General features: G+C 46.7%; 1 protein-coding gene across 30 annotated transcripts in view; it reads right to left on the reverse strand.

Moving 5' to 3' along the window:
* The window catches only part of PRELID3A (PRELI domain containing 3A), an 87,192-nt gene that overhangs the window by 36,715 nt on the left and 26,594 nt on the right, over positions 1-23,883 (reverse strand). For 13 of the 30 annotated variants that reach the window (XR_009497363.1, XM_059895405.1, XM_059895396.1 and 10 more), the window contains exons 1-5: positions 23,543-23,676; positions 7,868-8,036; positions 7,100-7,208; positions 5,883-5,953; positions 5,688-5,790 (exon numbers count right to left, since the gene is read on the reverse strand). Coding sequence is in view for 26 of the 30 variants with exons in the window: in XM_059895405.1 (XP_059751388.1) it covers positions 5,688-5,790; positions 5,883-5,953; positions 7,100-7,208; positions 7,868-8,036; positions 23,543-23,574 (484 nt within the window). In the remaining 4 variants the exon portion in view is untranslated. Of the gene's footprint in view, positions 1-1,415; positions 1,631-3,428; positions 3,594-4,127; positions 4,214-5,687; positions 5,791-5,882; positions 5,954-7,099; positions 7,209-7,867; positions 8,037-23,542; positions 23,677-23,883 lie in introns of those variants that run through there. The other 17 variants (XR_009497362.1, XR_009497364.1, XM_059895402.1 and 14 more) reach the window with 8 other exon arrangements.

Consider the following 23,883-nt stretch of genomic DNA (forward strand, 5'->3'; position numbering starts at 1 on the left):
AGTCTTTTATAGGCAGCATATATAGTAGGATCATGTTTTTTCATCCATCCTGCCAATCTCTGTCTTTTAATTGGTAAACTTAATCCATTTACCTTTAAAGTAAATGTTAAAGATGTACTAACTTCTTACATTTTGCTATTTGTTTTCTATAAATTTCACAACTTTTGTTCCTGAATTCTTTCTTCACTGCCTCCTATTATGTTTGATTTTCTTCTAGTATAACATTTTAATTCCCCCTTTGTTTTATTTTTTATATAGTTTTTAGTTATTTTCTTACTGGGTATCCTGGTAATTATAATTATCATCTTAAATTCATAAAAATCTAGTTTGAATTGATACCAGTTTTAGCTTCAATAGTGTATTAGTCAGGGTTCTCCAGAGAAACAGAACCAATAAAATGTGTGTGTGTGTGTGTGTGTGTATGTGTGTGTATATATACACACATACACACACACACACACACATACACACAGGGATTTATTTTAAGGAATTGGCTGCTCTACTTTTGGAGGCTGCGAAGTCCAAAATCTGCAGGGTGGGTTAATCAAGATTCATTCAGCGCCCCACTTGTTGGTTTAGGTATTTGACTAGAATCCAGAGTTCTACAAAAGTTGATTCTGTCATATTTTTTTCTTGCCAGTTTACTGATTGTTTCAATGGGAGGACTGTTTATTGATTTGTTTCAGAGGTGGGAGCACCCACCTCTACCATTTTCCATGAAGTCACTATTTATGTATTTTTTTAACCTTTAATTTTGAAATTAACATAGACTAACTGGAAGCTGCAAAGCTGCCTGCATTACATCCCTCAGTAACGTTTTACATAATTGTAGCGCAGCATCAAAAACAGGAATTTAACACACACAGTGCAGCACAGAGAGATTTAAAAAGATCACTTCAAACAAAGCTTAGCTGTATGAAATTTCACATCAGGGACAAAGAGATCCTGAAAGTTTTCAGAGAGGAAAAAAAAGCCACATACAGAGGCTCAGGAATTGGAGTGGAAAACGATGGAGCAGAGCCTTCAAAATTCTGAAAGTATTTTTATCTACAGCTGTATGTCCAACCAAGCTTTGAGTGAAGAGTGGAAACAGAAGGGACATTTTCAGATGTGCCAAATCTTGGAAGCTACTATGGGGCGTCCTTCCCCATCCTGTGGTAAGAAACAGAGAGAGGAAGGCAGGGAGGCCAGGAGACAAGGGCTCCAGGAGGGGAGACGAGCCGAGGAAATGGCCAGGAGGGATGACAGCCACACAGCTGCTGGTCAGAGAGCAAGACTGGCCTCCAGGAAGTACAGCGCCAGAGAAATGAGAAAGGGGTGTGCTACCTACAGGGTCTGACCTTGGAAAAGGATGTCACAAGGTGCTGCAGAGAGCAGGTGAAGAGGTGAAGAGTGTGGGGGACTCAGCCAGCGACTTCTAAAAATAAGATTAAACAGATGAAGAGGATAAGACAGTTACTACCTTCAAGGAGAAAAAAGCTACATAAGAAAGAAAATGTAGGAACTTCCCTGGTGGTCCAGTGGGTAAGAGTCCGTGCTCCCGATGCAGGGGGCCCAGGTTCAATCCCTGGTCAGGGAACTAGATCCCACATGCCGCAACTAAGAAGTCCGCATGCCACAACTAAAGATCCTGTGTGCCGCAGCGAAGATCCCACATGCCGCAAATAAGACCCGGTGCAGCCAAAAGAAAGAAAGAAAGAAAGAAAGAAAATGTAATTACAGTACACTTTTTCACTTGGTAGTAAACAATAGTTATGTATGTTTTAATTATGGAACCAATGTGCTTTTAACAATAAGTGACAATATAGCTACACTGGAGAAATGGGAGAGGGGAAGAAGATTTAAGAGAGAAAATAACCATCTACCACGGCAGGAAGTCAGCAGATAACGTCTAAAATTGTTGAATCAAGAAATAGCAGAATATGCTTATTTATTTAGAAATCTAACAGTAAATGCCAAAACTACCAAAAGAGTCAACAGCCCCCTCAGAAGGGTAGAAGAGTGCTTTGCAGAAGAGGTAAGAGGGATTGTTTTTGTCATAAAACTTTTAACTCTATTTCACCTTACGCTATGTGCATAAAATATTCTCATAAAAATAAAAATGAATTTCATTTCATTTCGGATTGGAAGTACTATTATCAAAGAAAAAGCAGTATCTAAAAAAACCACAGTAGAGTATAGTTCTACCCATCCTTTACAGAGGAGAGCTTCTCTAAAGTTTTTATAATCTGAAACACACTAAAAGAGATACTACATTTTACTTTTGAAAATGAGAAAATTAGAACTCGCAGTGGGAGGTACCTTGACGCTAACAGGACAGCTCAGAGCTTGAAATCACAGCTCTTTTGCTGCGACCTCCTGACAGTGGCTGCGGGTGCCTGTGTGGTGAGGAGCAGCACAGGCTGCGGGCTGGCCGGGGGCCCCGGACGGCGGGACAGTCTAGTTGCAGCCCAAGGGCAGAGCATGCGGCTATCCCGACCAATCCTAACTGTCCCTGTGTCGCCATCGGGGTGAACACCCCGACTCTAGCGTGTGCAGATCCGTGATGGGGGTAAGACAGGGACACACGTCAACTGCCTCTGAGGTGACAACTGGTGGCCAGATGTGTGTGAAGAGACCGGCAGTGAGACTGTGGATCAAGGGCGAGTGAGGGAAATGGGGTGTCCTCTGAAAAGAGACAAGCTCTTTAGTGAGACGCCGAGAGTCGGCAGAAGAGCTGGAGCTGAGGGAGGACAGGTAAGGCCCCACAGCCGTCTGAGCAAACCTGGCTCTGGTGGCAGAGCAGGTGCGTGGCTCAGCATGGAGTGGGCAGAGCGGCGGCCCGGCCTCCTCCCAGCAGGTCTGCTCCCCGGGCCTCGCTCCACGGGCGCCACCACCAGCCGGGCCTCCTGCCCTGTGTGGTCATGACTGACAAGCCTGGTGGAGGCTGTGGCCCAGCAGCTCCCGCCTCTCCCAACCCAGCCAGAACCGCACTCCAGACTCGCTTCTTCCTTCTTCTCTTCCTTTTCCTGCTTTTTGATGGTATTTTTTTTGGTGAGGCATCTGATTGAAGACTGAGGCAGTTTAGCTCTAGTTTATGAGGAAACAGAATGTGACAGAGTCCACAACTCAAAGTGACAGCATCACATACACACCACACACACTCCACACACACCATCAAACACACACATGCACACGCACAAGCAGGACGCCCACAAGGTGGGCAGGCTCTCTGCATGAGGTCACCCTAGTGGTTCATCCAAGGAAGAAGGTCATGATTCTGGGTTCAAGGTGAAGGTCCTGGCAAACCTAAGCGTCAGTGGCTTAAAGAAAATCAGCAGGAAGTTCTTAGAGGAGCCTGAGCCATGGGGCTCACGTCTGTTGACAGAGGCGCTGAGTGTGCACACATGCTACAGACAGACCGACCGACCGTCCAACTGATGGTGGGAAGCAGGGCCCAGAGCAGCACAGCTCGGAAAGCCAAGAGTGAGAGGAGGTTCAAGGCAGGAGTGTCCATGAACAGAGGGAAGCAGGAAACTCTGACGTTACGAAGTACAGAGACGACTGCTGACCACACGAGTGTCAAATCCGCTCTGACACCCCAGCCACTTGGCCTAGGAAACCAAGGAGTGTTTGTGAAGCTCAAGGAGACGCTGCAACGGCTTCGGCCACTAAAAGCGACTGGCCAGTTAGGGTGCACAGCTGGCAGCACGAGGGGAGGAGGGCTGCCTTCTCACCACAGCACTGACGCCCAGGCCTGGGGCACCTTCACAGGAACGTGGGCAGGTATTCCAGTCTTGCCCCCAATGAAAACTGCCCCCATAAGATCAGCCCTTCACACTGTCTGGACCTGCTCGTGAAAGCCTTCCTGCTGAGGACACACCAGTCCTGGGACACATGACCACGTGCTGAGAACAGCTTGAAGGAGAAGCTGAACTGCCCTCAGAGACGAGATAACAAACCTGAACATAAATCCTGCCACGAAACGAGTTGGTGCATTCGGAGGAGGATGAACCCAGTTAGGTTTTTCACTACAGGGCTGGAGACCCCCATGCAGCTGTGTCTTGCAGACCCCCTCCCAGCACGCAGGCCATGCACACGGTGAGTGGGCACCAGATCCTCCCCAGGTTCAAGAATCCTGTAGTTACCGCCGCTCAGCACAGGGGCGCTGCAGGCCTCGTTAGCTCAGGGCGCGTTCAGCATTTTCAATTATCCACTCAATAGCAGCCCACCCCTGGAGCAACACAGAAAGATTTCAACGTGGTGTCAGAAGTCCTGCCTGTCTCACCGCAGACAGCAGGCTATGCAGGTCACATAAATGCACAGGGACAGCCCCGCGGCTCTGCAGCAAACGCAGCCAAGACGTTCTGCAGGCAGCTTCTCAGCCCCAGAAATAAGGTGGCACCTGTTCTGCCTGAAATTCCCGCACCAGCTTGAGCTATGCTGAGTCCGCACCCCTCATTAGTGCCGTCACCTACTGAGGGCAGTGATGGGAGCGCGGCCCCTCAGCCTCTTCCGTGAGTCACCCCTAACTTCTGGCTCCTGAACCGCGTGCGGGGCAACCCGCCTCTCCACCTCCATCTCCCCCTCCGGTTCCCCCTCTGGCTTCTCCTCCATCTTCAGGCCGCTGGATGCCCCGGCATCCCCCGAACTTGGCTGGGATGCTGTCGGATGGCAACCACAGCTGGGGCGGCCATGATTCTCCATAGGCCTCCAAAACAGCAACCCCCAAATAAAGTGAAATAAAAGACCTTGATCTGGCCTCACTGACTTTCCCCTGACTTTTCTCATAAAGGGCTGAGGTGACTCTGGCCTCACCCAGTGCCGCCTTCCTCCCAGAATATTCTTCAGCAAACACTCAGGCCTGCCCTAAACCAGACCCCGGACACACAAAGTGAGTCGGTCAGGTTCTGTCCCCAGGGCTCACAGAGTGGACATGATGCATGCTGCTCTGGGCAGGGGGCCTCCCCGACTTTCTTGAACTGAGCTGAGCTACTGCCGACCTTCCTCAAATCTGGATTTTTCTAAAAATAGGGCAGACTGGCTCTGTATTAGTGACTAGACCAATTAGCCTAAACACAAGCATAAATGGCTCTTGGCCAAGCCGTGACCTGAGCGTGGTAGGAAGGGAAGGACGGCTTAGGTGCCATCCCACTGGTCCCAGAATGAAGAATCTCTTCCGACCAAAAAGAACAAGAGAGAGAAGGGGAGAGGGGAGAGTCGGGGTGGCGGCAGAAGGAGGACAGCAAGGGGAGCTGGGCAAACAGCCAGGCCCTGCTCTGGCACCCAGCACTGCCTGGGATGTGCCTCCCAAACACCCAAGCTCTTCATGCCAACCCCACTGGAGAGGAGGCCAGGGCTGACAGCCTCCTGGTCCATCCCTCCGCCACTCCCTCCACAAGGCTCGCTCCCAAATCCCACCAGAGCGAGAGGCAAAGGGAAACTCTGCACACGGAGAGGCTCAGCCAGAGCCACTCAATGCCAATTAAATATGAAACTGCTGAAAATTCCGAGTGTCCTGCCTGCCCACGCCAACACCTGTCTTGGATGTGTGGGGTATGTCTTGTTAACTGAGCCCAGATGGTTCGGCTCTTGGAAGGGGTGGCTGCCTTGCTGGCCTGTGCTCCCCCAGGCCTGGAGCCCTCCCCACTTGCCCACGGTCAGTAGGACCCCCGCTCATCTGGCCCCCGAACAGCTAGAGATGGTACCTTCTTTGCGTTGGACGATATCGTGTTGGCCATCAAACTTTCCAGATAGCTGCCGAGGCTGATCCCCTTCACGGTGATGACGGCTTCTTGGGTGAGCACGGTCCTGCAGGAGAGCGAGAAGTGAAGGAGCTGAGCAGCTGGGGGGTGGGGGGCACCCCCGCCCCGCCCCAGCCTTGGAGTTCAATGTCTGCTTACCTTCCTGGGTCCTCTGGGTGGGGTGTGTACACCAGCCTCTCGCTCACCGACACCCAGTTTGTGAGTGTGATCTTAAAACAGGAAACAATGGCTGTAGGTTCTATTTCTCTTGGATTTCTTCCCAGACCATCTGCCCCCCCACCTCCCATCCCCGAATCTGCACTTACTGGAGCCAGAATAGAAGAAACGCCAAGGCCCACCAAGGCCCAGGAGGCACGGCCAAAGTACGGCTCAGGGACACCACGTCCTGGCCACTCCTGGCGACGGTCACCGCCCTCCCTTCACACCCCACCCAAACCTGAGCCAGGCTCATTAGCTGTCATCATTGTATGTGCAATATTTTTATGCCAGGCTCTGTATTTAATAAACATTTTCTTTCATTAATCCTCAGGACAATACTGTGAGGTTTGTTCTTTTTTAGAAAAGGAAAGTGAGGCTCAGAACAGGTTGATCACTGACACCCGCAGCCATACAGCGGTTCCGTGATAACCAGGATGCAGGCATGCGGCTGTCCCGCCCAAAGCCCTTCCTTTCCACTAGACCTCCTACAACAGCAAGAACCGTCCCTCTTTACTGACAACTAAGCTTTCTTGAAGGAGGAAGAGGAATTTTCCAAGTGAAGGAGAATAGAGAACAATATATAAACTGTCAGTAATGGCTGATGTGGACACACCCACCCGGCTCCCTGTGACTTTGCAGAAGGGCTGCCTTGGTCAAGGAAAGGGGGCCCCTGACAGAGGTCCAGGCGGTAAACCAACGAGCCTCCGCACACAGTGACACGACCCACAGGGTAAGGGGCCTGACGTAAACCATGCTCCCGGGCCACCCATTTCCCCCAACACGCTCTTTGAATGTGCATTAGGCCAATATCAATGGTTCTTCATTGTGAGATGTGAGAGAGGAGGCCAGGAAGAAAGTGGCTGTTTCAGTGGCTGCGAAGAGCCGAGTGTGCTGTTGGCGGGCAGGATGGCGGCTGGGGGGGCGGGGAGGCACTGGGGAGGCACACGGGGGCCCCAGGGCTGCCAGTCTGTCCCCTGGCCTGCCCACTGGTTACAAAGGTGTGTTCACATCATTATGTGCGTTCTTCTATACATTTTTATACTGGAATAAAAGACAAGTAAGATACTGCTAAATAAACTCAGCCTTTCTATTAAAAATAAAAGATCACTTAGACCAAAGGTGGGCTGGAAATAAAATTAAATGAAGACATTACGCACCATCGTGGCCATTGCTTACATTGGTGGAACAGAGCTCCATTTTCTTTCCCACTGGATCCACAATAGAATGTTCTCTGATGTATGTCAAAGTCCTACTGGTTCCCAAAATCTGAAAAACAAAGCAAAACCAGCATAGTGACATGTTAGAAACTCCACCTTATATCCTGGAACACCGACCGCCATTTCCTATCCGCTACCCGTCTCTTCAACCAGGGACGCAGGTGCGGCTGCAGCAGCACCTCCAGCTCCTCCAGGTGCTCTGTCCAGCAGGTGGGACGGACACATGAAACAGGGACATAGGGACCGGTGCTTAGACAGAGGAGAAAGCAGGGCAGGAACTGGGGCGCTGAGGCCAGGTTGAGGTCAAGGTCCGGCTGGTGAGTCAGCTGTGGACCGACCCTGACCCCCACCCCCTGGGCCCCCGCTGTGCGGAGCCAACTCTGGGGTTCAGGCCACACCAGGCAGGACGATGAGGCTGGGGTGGGGGGACTGGGTGTGGGGAAGGGTGGGGGACCAGGGGTCATGGGATTTTGGGGGTCCTGTGGGCGGTGTCCCCACTGCAGGTGGGTCAGGGGATGTGTTGAACACTCAAGTGGACGATTAACTCAATTCACAGAGAAACAAACCATCTCTGGGGCTTCCCAGAAATCCCAAATGGGAAGGTTGTCATTCCCTGCATATGGTGCCAGCTGGGCCGGCGGGTGTAGACAGTTGTGTGAGTGTAGCTGGGGGTCATGCGGGTGCAGCCGGGCTCCACTGGGGGCTCACCGCTCTCACGAGGCCGGGCAGCCCCCACTCGGTGCTGAGGAGGCGGTGGCTGTGAAGCCGGCCCCGGCTGTCCACACTGCGCTCCAGCACGTCGACGCCCACGACACTGGGGTTCATGGGATTCGGGTACTTCCTCATGGCAGCCTTGATGACTGTGTCCCACGGGTGGCTGGAGGAAAACGCAACCACCAGCATGAGCGGGCAGTGGGTCCAAAGTCAGGTCAACCCTGTTCTTCAGGCTTTGTTCCAACAAATACGCCTGAGGAGTTGGGCTCTGGATCCAGATCCTGGATCCCTGATCCCCCGGGCAACCAGGGGGCGGGCGGGGGGCGCAGACCAGGCTCAGGCTTGGCCGTCCCAGCTTGGCTGAGGGCCCCCTACTTCCCCAGCCCTGCAGAGCCTAAAGAGGTAGAACCCTTTGGTCTGGGGCTTCTGGGCAAGAGACAATGTCCCTATCCCCTGCCTGTCACCACCTTCCATGCTGCTCTGTGGGCTGCAAGGCCAGGGGGCCAGGGCTCATTTCTGCCTCCACCTGGTCGCAGTAACTGTGGGGGCCCTTTTGCTGACTGCCCGCCTCACCCCTGCAGCCCACCACAGGCCAGAGCAGCACACCTGCCCAACAAGGATCGCCCACAGCTGCTGCCCAGCTATGAGGTCCTGAAGTAACTACTTTGTTCCAACTTCTAAACAGTATGTGACTTGAAATGGCTACATATGTTTTCTGATTATTAAAAAATGTATTCAAAATTTTGAAAAATAACACAGGATGAGGAAAATAAAAATCCACAATTTCACTATCTGGAGACAAGTCTGTGCAGGCATCCTGTAGACCCCACCCCTCCCCTCTGGCCCTGAGCTCTGGAGTGAGGGGTGGACACCAGTGTCCCTGTTTATTTCCTGACGTCAGAGACCACACAGCTGCCCCTGCTCCCCGGAGCTCTGGGCCTGTTCAGGCCAGCAGCCGTAAGGGCGTCCAAGGGCTCAGAGTCTGGGGTACTTAGGGTGGACCTTCCCCAGGCGCTGCTGTCCTGGTTTTTCCTTCAGGATGCGTGCCCAGGTGCATCCCCACAGAGGTGAGTGCGTCTCGACAACACCGTTGTTTCCCCATATGTACCCACACAGGTTTGAGCGGCATGTACAGACACAGCCCAGACCCAAGACCTGGAGACACGCATGCATGCATAGACATGCACACACTCAAGAATTAAACTGGGATCATGCTCCTTACATGCACTGATCACCGCTTTTTATATGTAACAGACGAACATTTTCCTGCATCATGAGGCTATTATCAGAAATATGACTCTAAGTAACTGCACAACAGGCCACCCTGTGGACAGTGGTGTAACCAGACCCCTCTGGCGCATTATTATTATTTTTTTAATCTAGCTTTTCTTTTATTTATATTACTTTCATCATCATTTAAACTTGGAAACCTTACATTTCTTTTTTTGCTTTTTGTTTTGAATTTTATTTATTTTTTTATACAGCAGGTTCTTATTAGGTATCCATTTTATACATATTAGTGTATACATGTTAATCCCAATCTCCCAATTCATCACACCACCACCACCACCTGCCACTTTCCCCCCTTGGTGTCCATACATTTGTTCTCTACATCCGTGTCTCTGTTTCTGCCCTGCAAACTGGTTCATCTGTACCATTTTTCTAGGTTCCACATATATGCGTTAATATACGAGATTTGTTTTTCTCTTTCTGACTTACTTCACTCTGCATGACAGTCTGTAGATCCATCCACGTCTCTACAAATGAACCAATTTCGTTCCTTTTTATGGCTGAGTAATATTCCACTGTATATATGCACCACATCTTCTTTATCCATTCGTCTCTTGCTGGGCATTTAGGTTGCTTCCATGACCTGGCTATTGTAAATAGTGCTGCGATGAACATTGGGATGCATTTGTCTTTTTGAAATATGGTTTTCTCTGGGTATATACCCAGTAGTGGGATTGCTGGGTCATATGGTAATTCTATTTTTAGTTTTTTAAGGAACCTCCATACTGTTCTACATAGTGGCTGTATCAATTTACATTCCCACCAACAGTGCAAGAGGGTTCCCTTTTCTCCACACCCTCTCCAGCATTTACTGTTCGTAGATTTTCTGATCATGGCCATTCTGACTGGTGTGAGGTGATACCTCATTGTAGCTTGATTTGCATTTCTCTAATAATTAGTGATGTTGAGCAGCTTTTCATGTGCTTCTTGGCCATCTGTATGTCTTTGGAGAAAGGTCTGTTTAGGTCTTCTGCCCATTTTCTGATTGGGTTGTTTGTTTTTTTAATATTGAGCTGCATGAGCTGTTTATATATTTTGGAGATTAATCCTTTGTCCGTTGATTCGTTTGCAAATATTTTCTCCCATTCTGAAGGTTGTCTTTTTGTCTTGTTTGTAGTTTCCTTTGCTTTGCAAAAGCTTTTAAGTTTCATTAGGTCCCACTTGTTTATTTTTGTTTTTATTTCCATTACTCTAGGAGGTGGATCAAAAAAGATCTTGTTGTGATTTATGTCAAAGAGTGTTCTTCCTATGTTTTCCTCTAAGAGTTTTATAGTGTCCGGTCTTACATTTAGGTCTCTAATCCATTTTGAGTTTATTTTTGTGTATGGTGTTAGGGAGTGTTCTAATTTCATTCTTTTACATGTAGCTGTCCAGTTTTCCCAGCACCACTTATTGAAGAGACTGTCTTTACTCCATTGTATATCCTTGCCTCCTTTGTCATAGATTACTTGACCATAGGTGCATGGATATTATCTCTGGGCTTCCTATCCTGTTTCATTGATCTATATTTCTGGTTTTGTGCCAGTACCATATTGTATTGATTACTGTAGCTTTGTAGTATAGTCTGAAGTCAGGGAGTCTGATTCCTCCAGCTCTGTCTTTTTCCCTCAAGACTGCTATGGCGGGCTTCCCTGGTGGCGCAGTGGTTGAGAATCTGCCTGCCAATGCAGGGGACACGGGTTCGAGCCCTGGTCTGGGAAGATCCCACATGCCGCGGAGCAACTAGGCCCGTGAGCCACAATTACTGAGCCTGCGCGTTTGGAGCCTGTGCTCTGCAACAGGAGAGGCCGCGATGGTGAGAGGCCCGCGCACCGCGATGAAGAGTGGCCCCCACTTGCCGCAATTAGAGAAAGCCCTCGCACAGAAATGAAGACCCAACACAGCCATAAATAAATAAATAAAATAAAAAATTTAAAAAAAAAAAACACTACATACTAAGATCCAGCAATCACACTCCTTGCTATCTGCCCAAATGACTTCAACTCTTATAGTTCTTATGTTCACACACACACACACACAAAAGACTGCTATGGCTATTCAGGGTCTTTTGCGTCTCCATACAAATTTTAAGTTTTTTTGTTCTAGTTCTGTAAAAAACGCCATTGATAATTTGATAGGGATTGCACTGAATCTGTATATTGCTTTGGGTAGTATAGTCATTTTCACAATATTGATTCTTCCAACCCAAGAACATGGTATATCTCTCCATCTGTTTGTATCATCTTTAATTTTTCTCATCAGTGTCTTATAGTTTTTTGCATACAGGTCTTTGTCTCCCTAGGTAGGTTTATTCCTAGGCATTTTATTCTTTGTGTTGCAATGGTAAATGGGAATGTTTCCTTAATTTCTCTTTCAGATTTTTCATCATTAGTGTATAGGAATGCAAGAGATTTCTGTGCATTAATTTTGTATCCAGCTACATTACCAAATTCATTGATTAGCTCTAGTACTTTTCTGGGGGCACCTTTGGGATTCTCTACGTATAGTATCATGTCATCTGCAAACAGTCAGTTTTACATCTTCTTTTCTGATTTGGATTCTTTTTTTTTCTTTTTCTTCTCTGATTGCTGTGGCTAAAACTTCCAAAACTATGTTGAATAACAGCGACGAAGGTGGACATCCTTGTCTTGTTCCTGATCTTAGTGGAAATGCTTTCAGTATTTCACCACTGAGAATGATGTTTGCTGTGGGTTTGTTGTATATGGCCTTTATTATGTTGAGGTAGGTTCCCACTATGCCTACTTTCTGGAGAGTTTTTATCATAATTGGGTGTTGAATTTTGTCAAAAGCTTTTTCTACATCTGTTGAGATGATCATATGGTTTTCATTCTTCAATTTGTTAATATGGTGTATCACATTGATTGATTTTCATATATTGAAGAATCCTTGCATCCCTGGGATAAATCCCACTTGATCATGGTGTATGATCCTTTTAATGTGTTGTTGGATTCAGTTTGCTAGTATTTTGTTGAACATTTTTGTGTCTATGTTCATCAGTGATATTGGTCTGTAATTTTCTTTTTTTGTGATATCTTTGTCTGGTTTTGGTATCAGGGTGATGGTGGCCTCATAGAATGAGTTTGAGAGTGTTCCTTCCTCTGCAAATTTTTGGAACAGTTTGAGCAGGATGGGTGTTAGCTCTTCTCTAAATGTTTGACAGAATTCACCTGTGAAGTCATCTGGTCCTGGACTTTTGTTTATTGGAAGATTTTTAATCACAGTTTCAATTTCATTACTTGTGATTGGTCTGTTCATATTTTCTATTTCTTCCTGGTTCAGTCTTGGAAGGTTATATCTTTCTAAGAATTTGTCCATTTCTTCCAGGTTGTCCATTTTATTGGCATAGAGCTGCTGTAGCAGTCTCTTAGGATGCTTTGTATTTCTGCAGTGTCTGTTGTAACTTCTCCTTTTTCATTTCTAATTTTATTGATTTGAGTCCTCTCCCTCTTTTTCTTGATGAGTCTGGCTAATGGTCTATCAATTTTGTTTATCTTCTCAAAGAACCAGCTTTTAGTTTTATTGATCTTTGCTATTGTGTTCTTTGTTTCTATTTCATTTATTTCTGCTCTGATCTTTATGATTTCTTTCCTTCTACGAACTTTGGGTTTTGTCTGTTCTTCTTTCTCTAGTTCCTTTAGGTGTAAGGTTAGATTTATTTGAGATTTGTCTTGTTTCTTGAGGTAGGCTTGTATAGCTATAAACTTCCCTCTTAGAACTGCTTTTGCTGCATCCCATAGGTTTTGGATCATCGTGTTTTCACTGTCATTTGTCTCTAGGTATTTTTTGATTTCCTCTTTGATTTCTTCAATGATCTCTTGGTTATTTAGTAATGTATTGTTTAGCCTCCATGTGTTTGTGTTTTTTACGTTTCTTTCCCTGTAATTCATTTCTAATCTCATAGCATTGTAGTCAGAATAGATGCTTGATACGATTTCAATTTTCTTAAATTTTACCAAGGCTTGATTTGTGACCCAAGATGTGATCTATCCTGGATAATGTTCCATGTGCACTTGAGAAGAAAGTGTAATCTGCTGTTTTTGGATGGAATGTCCTATAAATATCAATTAAATCTATCTGGTCTAGTGTGTCATTTAAAGCTTGTGTTTCTTTATTTTCTGTTTGGATGATCTGTCCATTGGTGTAAGTGAGGTGTTAAAGTCCCCCACTATTATGGTGTTACTGTCGATTTCCTCTTTTATAGCTGTTAGCAGTTGCCTTATGTATTCAGGTGCTCCTATGTTGGGTGCATATACATTTATAATTGTTGTATTTTCTTCTTGGATTGATCCCTTAATCATTATGTAGTGTCCTTCCTTGTCTCTTGTAACATTATTTTAAAGTCTATTTTATCTGATATGAGTATTGCTACTCCAGCTTTCTTTTTATTTCCATTTGCATGGAATATCTTTTCCATCCCCTCACTTTCAGTCTGTTTGTGTCGCTAGGTCTGAAGTGGGTCTCTTGTAGACAGCATATATATGGGTCTTGCTTTTGTATCCATTCAGCAAGCCTGTGTCTTTTGGTTAGAGCATTTAATCCATTCATGTTTAAGGTAATTATCGATATGTATGTTACTACTACCATTTTCTTAATTGTTATGGGTTTGTTTTTGTAGGTCTTTTTCTTCTCTTGTGTTTCCCACTTAGAGAAGTTCCTTTAGCATTTGTGGTAGAGCTGGTTTGGTGGTGCTGAATTCTCTTAGCTTTTGCTTGTCTGTAAAGCTTTTGATTTCTCCATCGAATCTGAATGAGATCCTTGCTGGGTAGAGTAATCTTGGTTGTAGTTTCTTCCCTTTCATCACTTTAAATATATCGTGCCACTCCCCTCTGGCTTGTAGAGTTTCTGCTGAGAAATCAGCTGTTAACCTTATGGGAGTTCCCTTGTATGTTATTTGTCATTTTTCCCTTGTTGCTTTCAATAATTTTTCTTTGTCTTTAATTCTTGTCAATTTGATTACTGTGTGTCTCGGCGTGTTCCTCTTGGGTTTATCCTGCCTGGGACTTTCTGCGCTTCCTGGACTTGGGTGGCTATTTCGTTTCCCATGTTAGGGAAGTTTTCGACTCTAATCTCTTCAAATATTTTCTTGAGTCCTTTCTCTCTCTCTTCTCCTTCTGGGACCCCTATAATGCGAACGTTGTTGCATTTAATGTTGTCCCAGAGGTCTCTTAGTCTGTCTTCATTTCTTTTCATTCTTTTTTCTTTATTCTGTCCCGTGGCAGTGAATTCCACCATTCTGTCTTCCAGGTCTCTTATCCGGTCTTCTGCCTCAGTTATTCTGCTATTGATTTCTTCTAGTGTATTTTTCATTTCAGTTATTGTATTGTTCATCTCTGTTTGTTCTTTAATTCTTCTAGATGTTTGTTCTTTAATTCTTCTTGGTCTTTGTTAAACATTTCTTGCATCTTCTCCATCTTTGCCTCCATTCTTTTTCTGAGGTCCTGAATCATCTTCACTATCATTATTCTGAATTCTTTTTCTGGAAGGTTGCCTATCTCCACTTCATTTAGTTGTTTTTCTGGGGTTTTATTTTGTTCCTTCATCTGGTACATAGCCCTCTGCCTTTTCATCTTGTCTATCTTTCTGTGAATGTGGTTTTTGTTCCACAGGCTGCAGGACTGTAGTTCTTGCTTCTGCTGTCTGCCCTCTGGTGGATAAGGCTATCTAAGAGGTCTGTGCCAGTTTCCTGATGGGAGGGACTGGTGGTGGGTAGAGCTGGGTGTTGCTCTGGTGGGCAGAGCTCAGTTTAACTTTAACTCACTTGTCTGCTGATGGGTGGGGCTGGGTTCCCTCCCTGTTGGTTGTTTGGCCTGAGGCGACCCAACTCGGGAGCCTACCCTGCTCTTTGGTGGGGCTAATGGTAGACTCCAGGAGGGCTCACACCAAGGAGTACTTCCCAGAACTTCTGCTGCCAGTGTCCTTGTCCCTGCAGTGAGACACAGCTACCCCCACCTCTGCAGGAGACCCTCCAACACTAGCAGGTAGGTCTGGTTCAGACTCCTGTGGGGTCACTGCTCCTTCCCCTGGGTCCCGATGCACACACTACTTTGTGTGTGCCCTCCAAGAGTGGAGTCTCTGTTTCCCCCAGTCCTGTCAAAGTCCTGCAATCAAATCCCACTAGCCTTCAAAGTCTGATTCTCTAGGAATTCCTCCTCCCGTTGCCGGATCCCCATGTTGGGAAACCTGACATGGGGCTCAGAACCTTCACTCCAGTGGGTGGAATTCTGTGGTATAAGTGTTCTCCAGTTTTTGAGTCACCCACCCAGCAGTTATGGGATTTGGTGTTATTGTGATTGAGCCCCTCCTACTGTCTCATTGTGGCTTCTCCTTTGTCTTTGGATATGGGGTATCTTTTTTGGTGAGTTCCAGTGTCTTCCTGTCTATGACTGTTCAGCAGTTAGTTGTGATTCCGGTGCTGTCACAAGAGGGAGTGAGCACACATCCTTCTACTCCACCATCTTGAACCAGTCTCCTCTGGCGGATTATTTTGATCGTGTCCAACCTTCACTGTACAATGAAGGCAGCAGGGCAAACTGGTTCACACCAGCCTTTCAACATACGTCTTTTTCCTTAGGGTAAATTTCTAGAATGAAATTACTAAATTAAACATCAAAGATTATGAACATATTGAAGGTTTCTGTTTCATCTTTGATGTCCTTTTTAAATATAACTTACTGACCATGAATTTACTTTATCCTCATAAAACACTCATCCCAGGTCAAAAAGCTAGCAATGAGACACAGACTAGAGCTGGGCCTCCCAGCCCTTACTCCACGATCTTTCTGTCACACGCATGGCCTCTGCACTGTCAGGTCCAGAAGCCCCGCTCTTTAACAAAGAAATGCTTTTTCAAGCTGTGGAATCGTGTCACTGCGCTAACATGTCCACCAGCTCCAACATAAAGGAATAAAGGAGCAGAGATGAGGCTGGTCCTGATCACTCTGCAGGGGACAGGGAGCCTTTCTTCTCAGGAAAAGAACTGTCAGGGGCACAGTCGACAATTCTGGGGAAGGAGGGAGAATCCACATACTCATGAGAGCAGAGGCGGGGGATGGAGGCTGCCCAGTGAAATAAGCTGTGAGCTTTGTAAGTCAAGTTCCCCAGAGTAGTTCCCATAAAAATCATTACTTGAGGCAGAATAGGGTTTGCCTTCTAAAATTACTTGAAATTATCTAAAAGTTGATAAATATTTGTATTAAGCACATATCACACAATGCTTCTTTTATATAGAAACTCTGCATCTTTCTAATTGATGATTTCAACTAAATACAATATGCTTAAAACACATAAAAAATAATTTCCAGACATCAACAGAATGATGCAGGAAAAAGATAAACATAATAATATTTTTTAGGGACTTTCCTGGTGGCGCAGTGGTTAGGAATCCGCCTGCCAATGCAGGGAACACGGGTTCGATCCCTGGTCTGGGAAGATCCTGCATACCGAGGAGCAACTAAGCCTGTGTGCCACAACTATTGAGCCTGTGTGCCACAGCTACTGAAGCCCACGCGCCTAGAGGCCGTGCTCCGCAACAAGAAAAGCCACCACAATGAGAAGCCCACGCACAGCAATGAAGAGTAGCCTCCACTCGCCACAACTAGAGAAAGCCCACGCGCAGCAATGAAGACCCAACGCAGCCAAAACTAAATAAACAAATAAATTTACTTATTTTTAAAAATAATATTTTTTAAATTACAAGGTTTAAGTACACAAGTCAGTATCACACACTTCTTGGTTAAAGAAAATAGCCCAATACTCATTTGACTGGCAAAAGCTGAGAAGTCTGGCAATGTCAAGTGTCAGGAGGACGTGGGAGCAGGAAGACAGGCCTGCAGGTGGACATGTGAACGGGCCCCACTCCTGGGAGAGGCAGAAGGGAGACTTGCTGAAGTTCATCCTCGGGATAAAGATCCCCAGCCTTGGCCGAGGCTCACGGTGAGCATGGTGGCCTGTGAGCCGCACCAGGGAGGCCTCCGTGCCCATCCTGCAGGAACGGGCCAGCAGCAGCACTGGGGGCTGGGGGCACACGGCTGGGCTGGCAGCCAGGGAGGGGGCAATTGCTGGTCCCACTTGGGGGCATTGGAGAGGAAGAACAAGGCAACTCTATGCTCAGTGAGGGTGTCGGAAATAGGAAGTGGGGTGAGGACACAGGGTGCCTGGGACCTGCCTACAACAACCCAGGGGAAGGAGCAGGGGATGGGGGCACGTGAGACCAGACATCTGTGAGAGGCACTGTTAGCCTGCAGGAGGGCACTGCACTCATTATTCCAGTCTCCACTCTTGCATAACGTGCATAATAAGGAGTCCAAAAAAAAAAAAATTGAAGGAGGGACTTCACCGGTGGCACAGTGGTTAGGATCCTGCTCTCCCAATGCAGGGGGCCCAGGTTTGATCCTTGGTCAGGGAACTGGATCCCACATGCTGCAGCTGGGAGTTCACATGCCACAACTAAGCGGCTTGCGGGCCACAGGTGAGGAGCCCATGAGCCGCAACTAAGAAAGCCTGCGTGGGGACTTCCCTGGTGGTGCAGTGGTTAAGAATCCGCCTGCCAATGCAGGAGACACAGGTTCGAGCCCTGGTCCAGGAAGATCCCACATACTGTGGAGCAGCTAAGCCTGTGCACCACAACTACTGAGCCTGCGCTCTAGAGCCTGCGAGCCACAACTACTGAGCCTGCGTGCCACAACTACTGAAGCCCCCGGACCTAGAGCCTGTGCTCTGCAACAAGAGAAGCCACCGCAATGAGAAGCCCACACACCGCAACAAAGAGTAGCCCCCACTCGCCGCAACTAGAGAAAGCCCGCCTGCAGCAATGAAGACCCAACACAGCCAAAAATAAATAAATAAATAAATAAATAAATTTATTTTAAAAAAAAAGAAAGCCCGCCTGCCGCAACTAAGACCCAGCGCAATGAAATAAAAAAATAAAATAAAATGAAATGGAATGGAAATGAAATGAAATAAAGTAAATACATATTTTTTAAAAAAAGATAAAGTGCTCAGACCCCAAGAGACCCCGGGCCAGCCCAGTGGTTATTGGAGCAAGGCCCGCAAAGCTGGGCTCTCTGGCCCCCCCGGGAGCCTGGGCACTGCTGGGAGGGCCTGCCCTTCTGGCTGCATGACATCAGCTGAAGCTGCAGGAGCCTGAGTCAGGCCACAGACTGCCAGCCTCTCCCCAGGAGTGACAGCCGGGCCAAGGCTGCATGGTGGTCACTGCTGAGCTGTGCACTCAGGGCCCATCCCTGATGAGAGAGTAAAAGGACTCATTTTACTACACCTGGATCCCTGGTTCTGAGCGAGGGCACAGAAAGGACGCGGGAGGCCTCGCTGGTCGGGAAGCACTGGCAGCCACAGGGGTGGCAGCCCAGCTACTGTGCTTCCCCAGCCACCACTTCTCCTTGAAACAACTGACCACAAACTGTGGTCACTCAGACATGGGTGTCGGACAGGCATTTTCTCAAAGATTAATGAAGTGAGCCTGTCACTTGGAAGAAAACACCTGATGGCATTTGCTGCCAAAGATAAAACTTGAGCTTCTAAGTGAAAACTGAAATTTTAGAAAACTTGCATCACTACCATGGGCCTGCTGCTTGCCCCACACTGTACCCGGTGACCCACACAGCCAAGTGACCAGTGTAAGACATCACAGATCACATGGGAGAAGGAGTCATTCAAAGTATGAGACGGGCCAGTTACTCTGGTCTTCGTGGTGTCAGATTTTACACTGCAATTAATTTGAGAAACTACTGCTTGTTTCGTTGCAGTAGCAAAGAACAACCACGACTACTTTTAAAGACTTTTGAAATATCTTTGCCAACTAGGTTTTACTCACATATAGTGTGAGGCTGGATTTTAATCATTTACTTCAACCAAAACAACAGACTGCAAACACTGAATGCAGAAGCCGACAGGACCATCAAGTTAGCGTCCATGCAGGGACCTCCCTGGTAGTCCAGTGGTAAAGAATCCGCCTTCCAATGCAGGGGACACAGGTTGGATCCCTGGTCGGAGAACTAAGATCCGACGTGCCACGGGGCAACTAAGCCTGCGCACCACAACTACTGAGCCTGTGTGCCTCAACTAGAGAGCCCACGTGCCGCACCTACAGAGCCCACACGCTCTGGAGCCCATGTGCCACTAGAGAGAAGCTTGGGTGCTGCAATGAAAGATCCCACATGCTGCAACGAAGATTCCGCGTGCCGCAACTAAGACCCGACGCAGCCAAAAAATTAATTAATTAAATTATTTTTTAATAAAATTAAAAATTAAAAAAAATAAAATCTGTTGACAATAAAAAAAGTGTCTATGCAGCCTGACATTATAGAAATTGGGAAAAAATAAACAAAACAGTGCCACTCTCACTACTTTGAGGGGTTTTGGAAACTACAGGTTTTTTAAATTTAAGAAATGTTATTTATGTTAATGTAATGGGTTTATTACTGTTAATTTTAATAAATTAATAAATATCTTAAAATTTATCCGTTTTAATTTCTAATATGGTAAATATTAGTAGATTTAACCCACATAAACAAACACTGTTTGGGTCCCCAATATTTTCTAAGAGTGTAAAGAGGTCCTACTGCTGACGAGTTTGAGGATTTCTGGCCTAAGTAGGCCTTTGATTAAGTGACCCAGAAATATACACAGGAGTGGTCACCACAACATGATTTGTAATAAGGGGGAAACAATGTCCCTTCAATAAGAGAGAGAAAAAATGGTGACATATTCTTTATGGAATAAATGGAATATTAGAATATTATACAGCTGAGATACAAATGTGTGTGTGTACATGCATACACCCAGATCTCAAACAGATACACACACACACACACAGATCTCAGGAACACACTGTTGAGAAGAAAGGGAAACTGAAAAGATCTGTACAAGATGGTGCCAGTGATTTCTATTTAAAAAAAACAAACAATACTACATTTTGTTTATGGAACATATACCTTCAGGAGGCTACCCACCAGGTTCACAATCATGACCGCCTGTGAGAGAGAGGAGGGAACAGCACTAGGAGGGGACAGTGGGCACTTCACCTCCTACCTGTAACATTCCATTTCTCTTATTTAAAAAGGGAGGGGGTTCCCTCCTCCTGACCAGAGAGCAAGCCTGCTTTAGGGCAGCCTCTCCTCCTTACTTCCCTGAGAGGGACACTGCCTACTAGAGACCTCTCCTGGGAGCTGCTGGAATCCAAGCAGTGTACGGCCTTGACTCTGCTGGGAATCTACTCATACTGGCTGTTATTAAACATTTTGTTATAGTCCACCTGAAACCTCAGTCAATGCTGTAAGGATGGGATTTATAAACCTGCATTTACAAACCTGTTAATTTTTAAGTGCCCCTTTCTATATGTTTCTATTTCGGTCCTATATTTTCCACTACTATTTAATCTACTTGAAACCAAAGGGCTCTCCACTTCTGTGGGAGTTTATACTGCTCTCAGCTCTGTCTGATCTCCAGTGCCCAGGGTTTCTTCGGTGTGTGAACAATGGAGGAAAACTTGACTCAAAAGCTTTCGTGCCCCGGCAAAGGAAACAACACGAAACAAAAAGACAACCTACGGAATGGGAGAAAATTTTGCAAACGATGCAACTGATTAATTTCCAAAATATACAAACAGCTCATACAGCTCAATAACAACAACAACAACAAAAACCCAATCAAAAAATGGGCAGAAGACCTAAATAGACATTTCTCCAAAGAAGACATACAGATGGCCAATAGGCACATGAAAAGATGCTCAACATTGTTAATCATTAGAGAAATGTAAATCAAGACTACAATGAGGTACCACCTCACACCAGCCAGAGTGGCCATCATTAAAAAGTCTACAAATAACAAATGCTGGAGAGGGTGTGGAGAAAAGGGAACCTTCTTACACTGTTTGTGCAAATGTAAATTGGTGCAGCCACTATGGAAAACAGTAGGGATGTTCCTCAAAAAACTAAAAATAGAGTTACCATATGATCCTGCAATCCCATTCCTGGGCATATATCAGAGAAAACTATAATTCTAAAAGATACATGCACCCCAATGTTCACTGCAGCACTATTTACAATAGCCAAGATATGGAAGCAACCTAAATGTCCATCTAAAGATGAACGGATAAAGAAGATGTGGTATACGTACACGACGGAATACTATTCAGCTATACAAAAGAATGAAGTAATGTCATTTGCAGCAACATGGATGGACCTGGAGATTATCATACAAAGTGAAGTAAAAGTCAAGCAAAGACAAATATCATATGATATTGCTTATATGTGGAATCTAATAAAAAAATGATACAAATGAACTTATTTACAAAACAGAAATAGACTCACAGACATAGAAAACAAACTTATGATTACCAAACGGGGAAGGTAGGGAATTAAATTAGGAGTTGGGAATTAAAATATACACACTGCTATATATAAAATACATAACCAACAAGGACCTGTGTATGGCACAGGGAACTATACTCAGTATCTTGTAATAACCTATAATGGAAAAGAATCTAAAAAAGAGTATATATATATATATCTGAATCACTTTGCAGTACACCTAAAACAAATACAACATTGTTGGACTTCCCTGGTGGTCCAGTGGTTGAGACTCCATGCTTCTACTGCAGGGGCGCACTTTGCGCCCTGGTCAGGGAACTAAGATCCCACATGTCTGTGGTGCGGCAGGGGGTGGGGGGGGACTAATACAACCTTGTAAATCAACTGTATTTCAATAAAAAAGATTTTTTAGAGTCTTTGTGCCTGATTATTTTTGGCCTTTCAAGAGTAAATTTATTAATTTCCAATCAAATATTCAACAAACATATAAACAGAAAACAAGTACAGAAAGAAAAAGGTGTGTAATCCTCAGAGGAAAAAAATCAGGGATTTCAAGGGACTAAGCAAGGGGAAAACTCCACGGTAAGCTCAGCTAGAAAGCCAGGCTTCCAAATCTGTACCGTCCTGCAGATGTGATGCTGCCACACAGCATCATGTCACCCGCCCTGGCAGCCGCGTGACCTCCCCACAGCTGTCTTCCACATTTGTCAATTCTCATCATGGCGCTTAGCGTTTAAGTTCAAAAATCAATGGGAGGAGATCTGTGCCCAGTCCACAGGAGCTCAGGGGTTGACGGGAATTCCTCTGGTGGACAGTCGCCCTCATTTCAAAGGACATCTGCTCCCCAGGATATTCCTTGGTCCCTCTCTGAGCACCTACTACGTCCCAGGGACACAAAATGAATGAAGTGAGGGTTGAAGCAAGGATGCACACTACCACACGGATGAACCTCAACAATCATGCTAAGTGAAAGCAGCCAGACACAGAAGACGGTTTGGTGTATGATTGCATTTATGTGAAGTGTCCAGAAAAGGCAAATCCATAGAAACAGGAAGCAGATACTGATCTGGCTGGGGAGAGGAGTGGAGAGTGACTGCAGATGGGCATGAGGGGTCTTTGCAGGATGAGGAAATGTTCTAAAACTGGACTACGGAGATGTTGTACAACTATGTAAATTTACTAAAAGTCGTTGAATTGTATGATTTAAATGGGTGAATATTATCAATAGTGACTTTTCACAGCTGACAATTCACTTCTGCTTGTCGACCAACATTTCCTGAATTTGTAGGGCAGTCCTGGCCTGAGCTGCACAGCCTGGGCATCCACCATCTGCAGGAACTTAACCTGTCCCCTCTGCATCCAGATAGTGCCCGCCATGCCCCATCTTTGGGAGAACTGAGAAAATCGCTGGAGTCAGTCTGGGAATGGAACCCCAGATGAGATTTTTCTACAGGCTGCAGGCTGTACAAAAATCAACACTAAAATTGGATCCCATCAAGTCTAAAGATTTCATTAAAATAATTTTGGAGGTTTTTAACCCACTGATAAATTTTCATTATAATTTTACATGAAAAGGCCAAAGGATGACAATTCTATTTCATGCAGTATTTTTTAAATTAAAAAACGAAATGCTGTTCTAAGTGGGATCAAAGAATTTAAATATCTTAGTTCCTTTAAAAAATATGAAAGAATGAGCTCAGAGTGTCACAGATAAAGTGACAAGAGAAAACACCGCCTAGGTCACGAGGGCACTTTTAATCAGCTGGAGGCTTTCCGTGCCCACAGTGCATTCAGGGCCAAAGCCCCCACGTGCCCACGCCGGCTCCCTCTGGAGGCCGTGATCAGCCACTCGGCGGGTCCCGCCCCCGCCCCTTGTGACAGCCCCACGCGACGTGAGGCCAGGCCGGCGGGGGCGAAGACGCGGTCCCCCCACCCCGGGCCCTTTCAGGTCACTGCCCGCAGCGCGGCCCAACGAGGGACAGAGCCCGCCCTCCCGGAGGCCGCGGCCCAGGCCCAGGCCAGTCTGGACCCACTGCGGCCGCAGCCGGCTCACCCGAACACATGCTCCGAGCTCCAGACCCTCATCGCCGCCCACACAGAGCGCGTCCCGGGGTGCTACAGGCCCGGGGAAGCTCCAGGGCCGGGATGCTCCGCTCCGCGGGGGGGCGGGGCGTGTGGACGCAGCGTGCCAGGCATTTAGGGAGTGGGCGGGTCGGGACTGGGCGGGGCGCCCGCCCATCACGAGAGCGGCGGCACCACGGCTGCGCGGAGGGACTGGCAGTAGCCGTGCCTGAGGCAGACACCAACTACGCAGCGGGGCGGGGGCGGGGGCGGGGGGCGGGGCGAGGCCCCCCGGAGCCACTGTGGGGATGGGGGCGGGGCTCATTCCTACTG

This window comes from Balaenoptera ricei, chromosome 14 (assembly GCF_028023285.1).
Source record: "Balaenoptera ricei isolate mBalRic1 chromosome 14, mBalRic1.hap2, whole genome shotgun sequence".
Classification (NCBI taxonomy): Eukaryota; Metazoa; Chordata; class Mammalia; order Artiodactyla; family Balaenopteridae; genus Balaenoptera; species Balaenoptera ricei.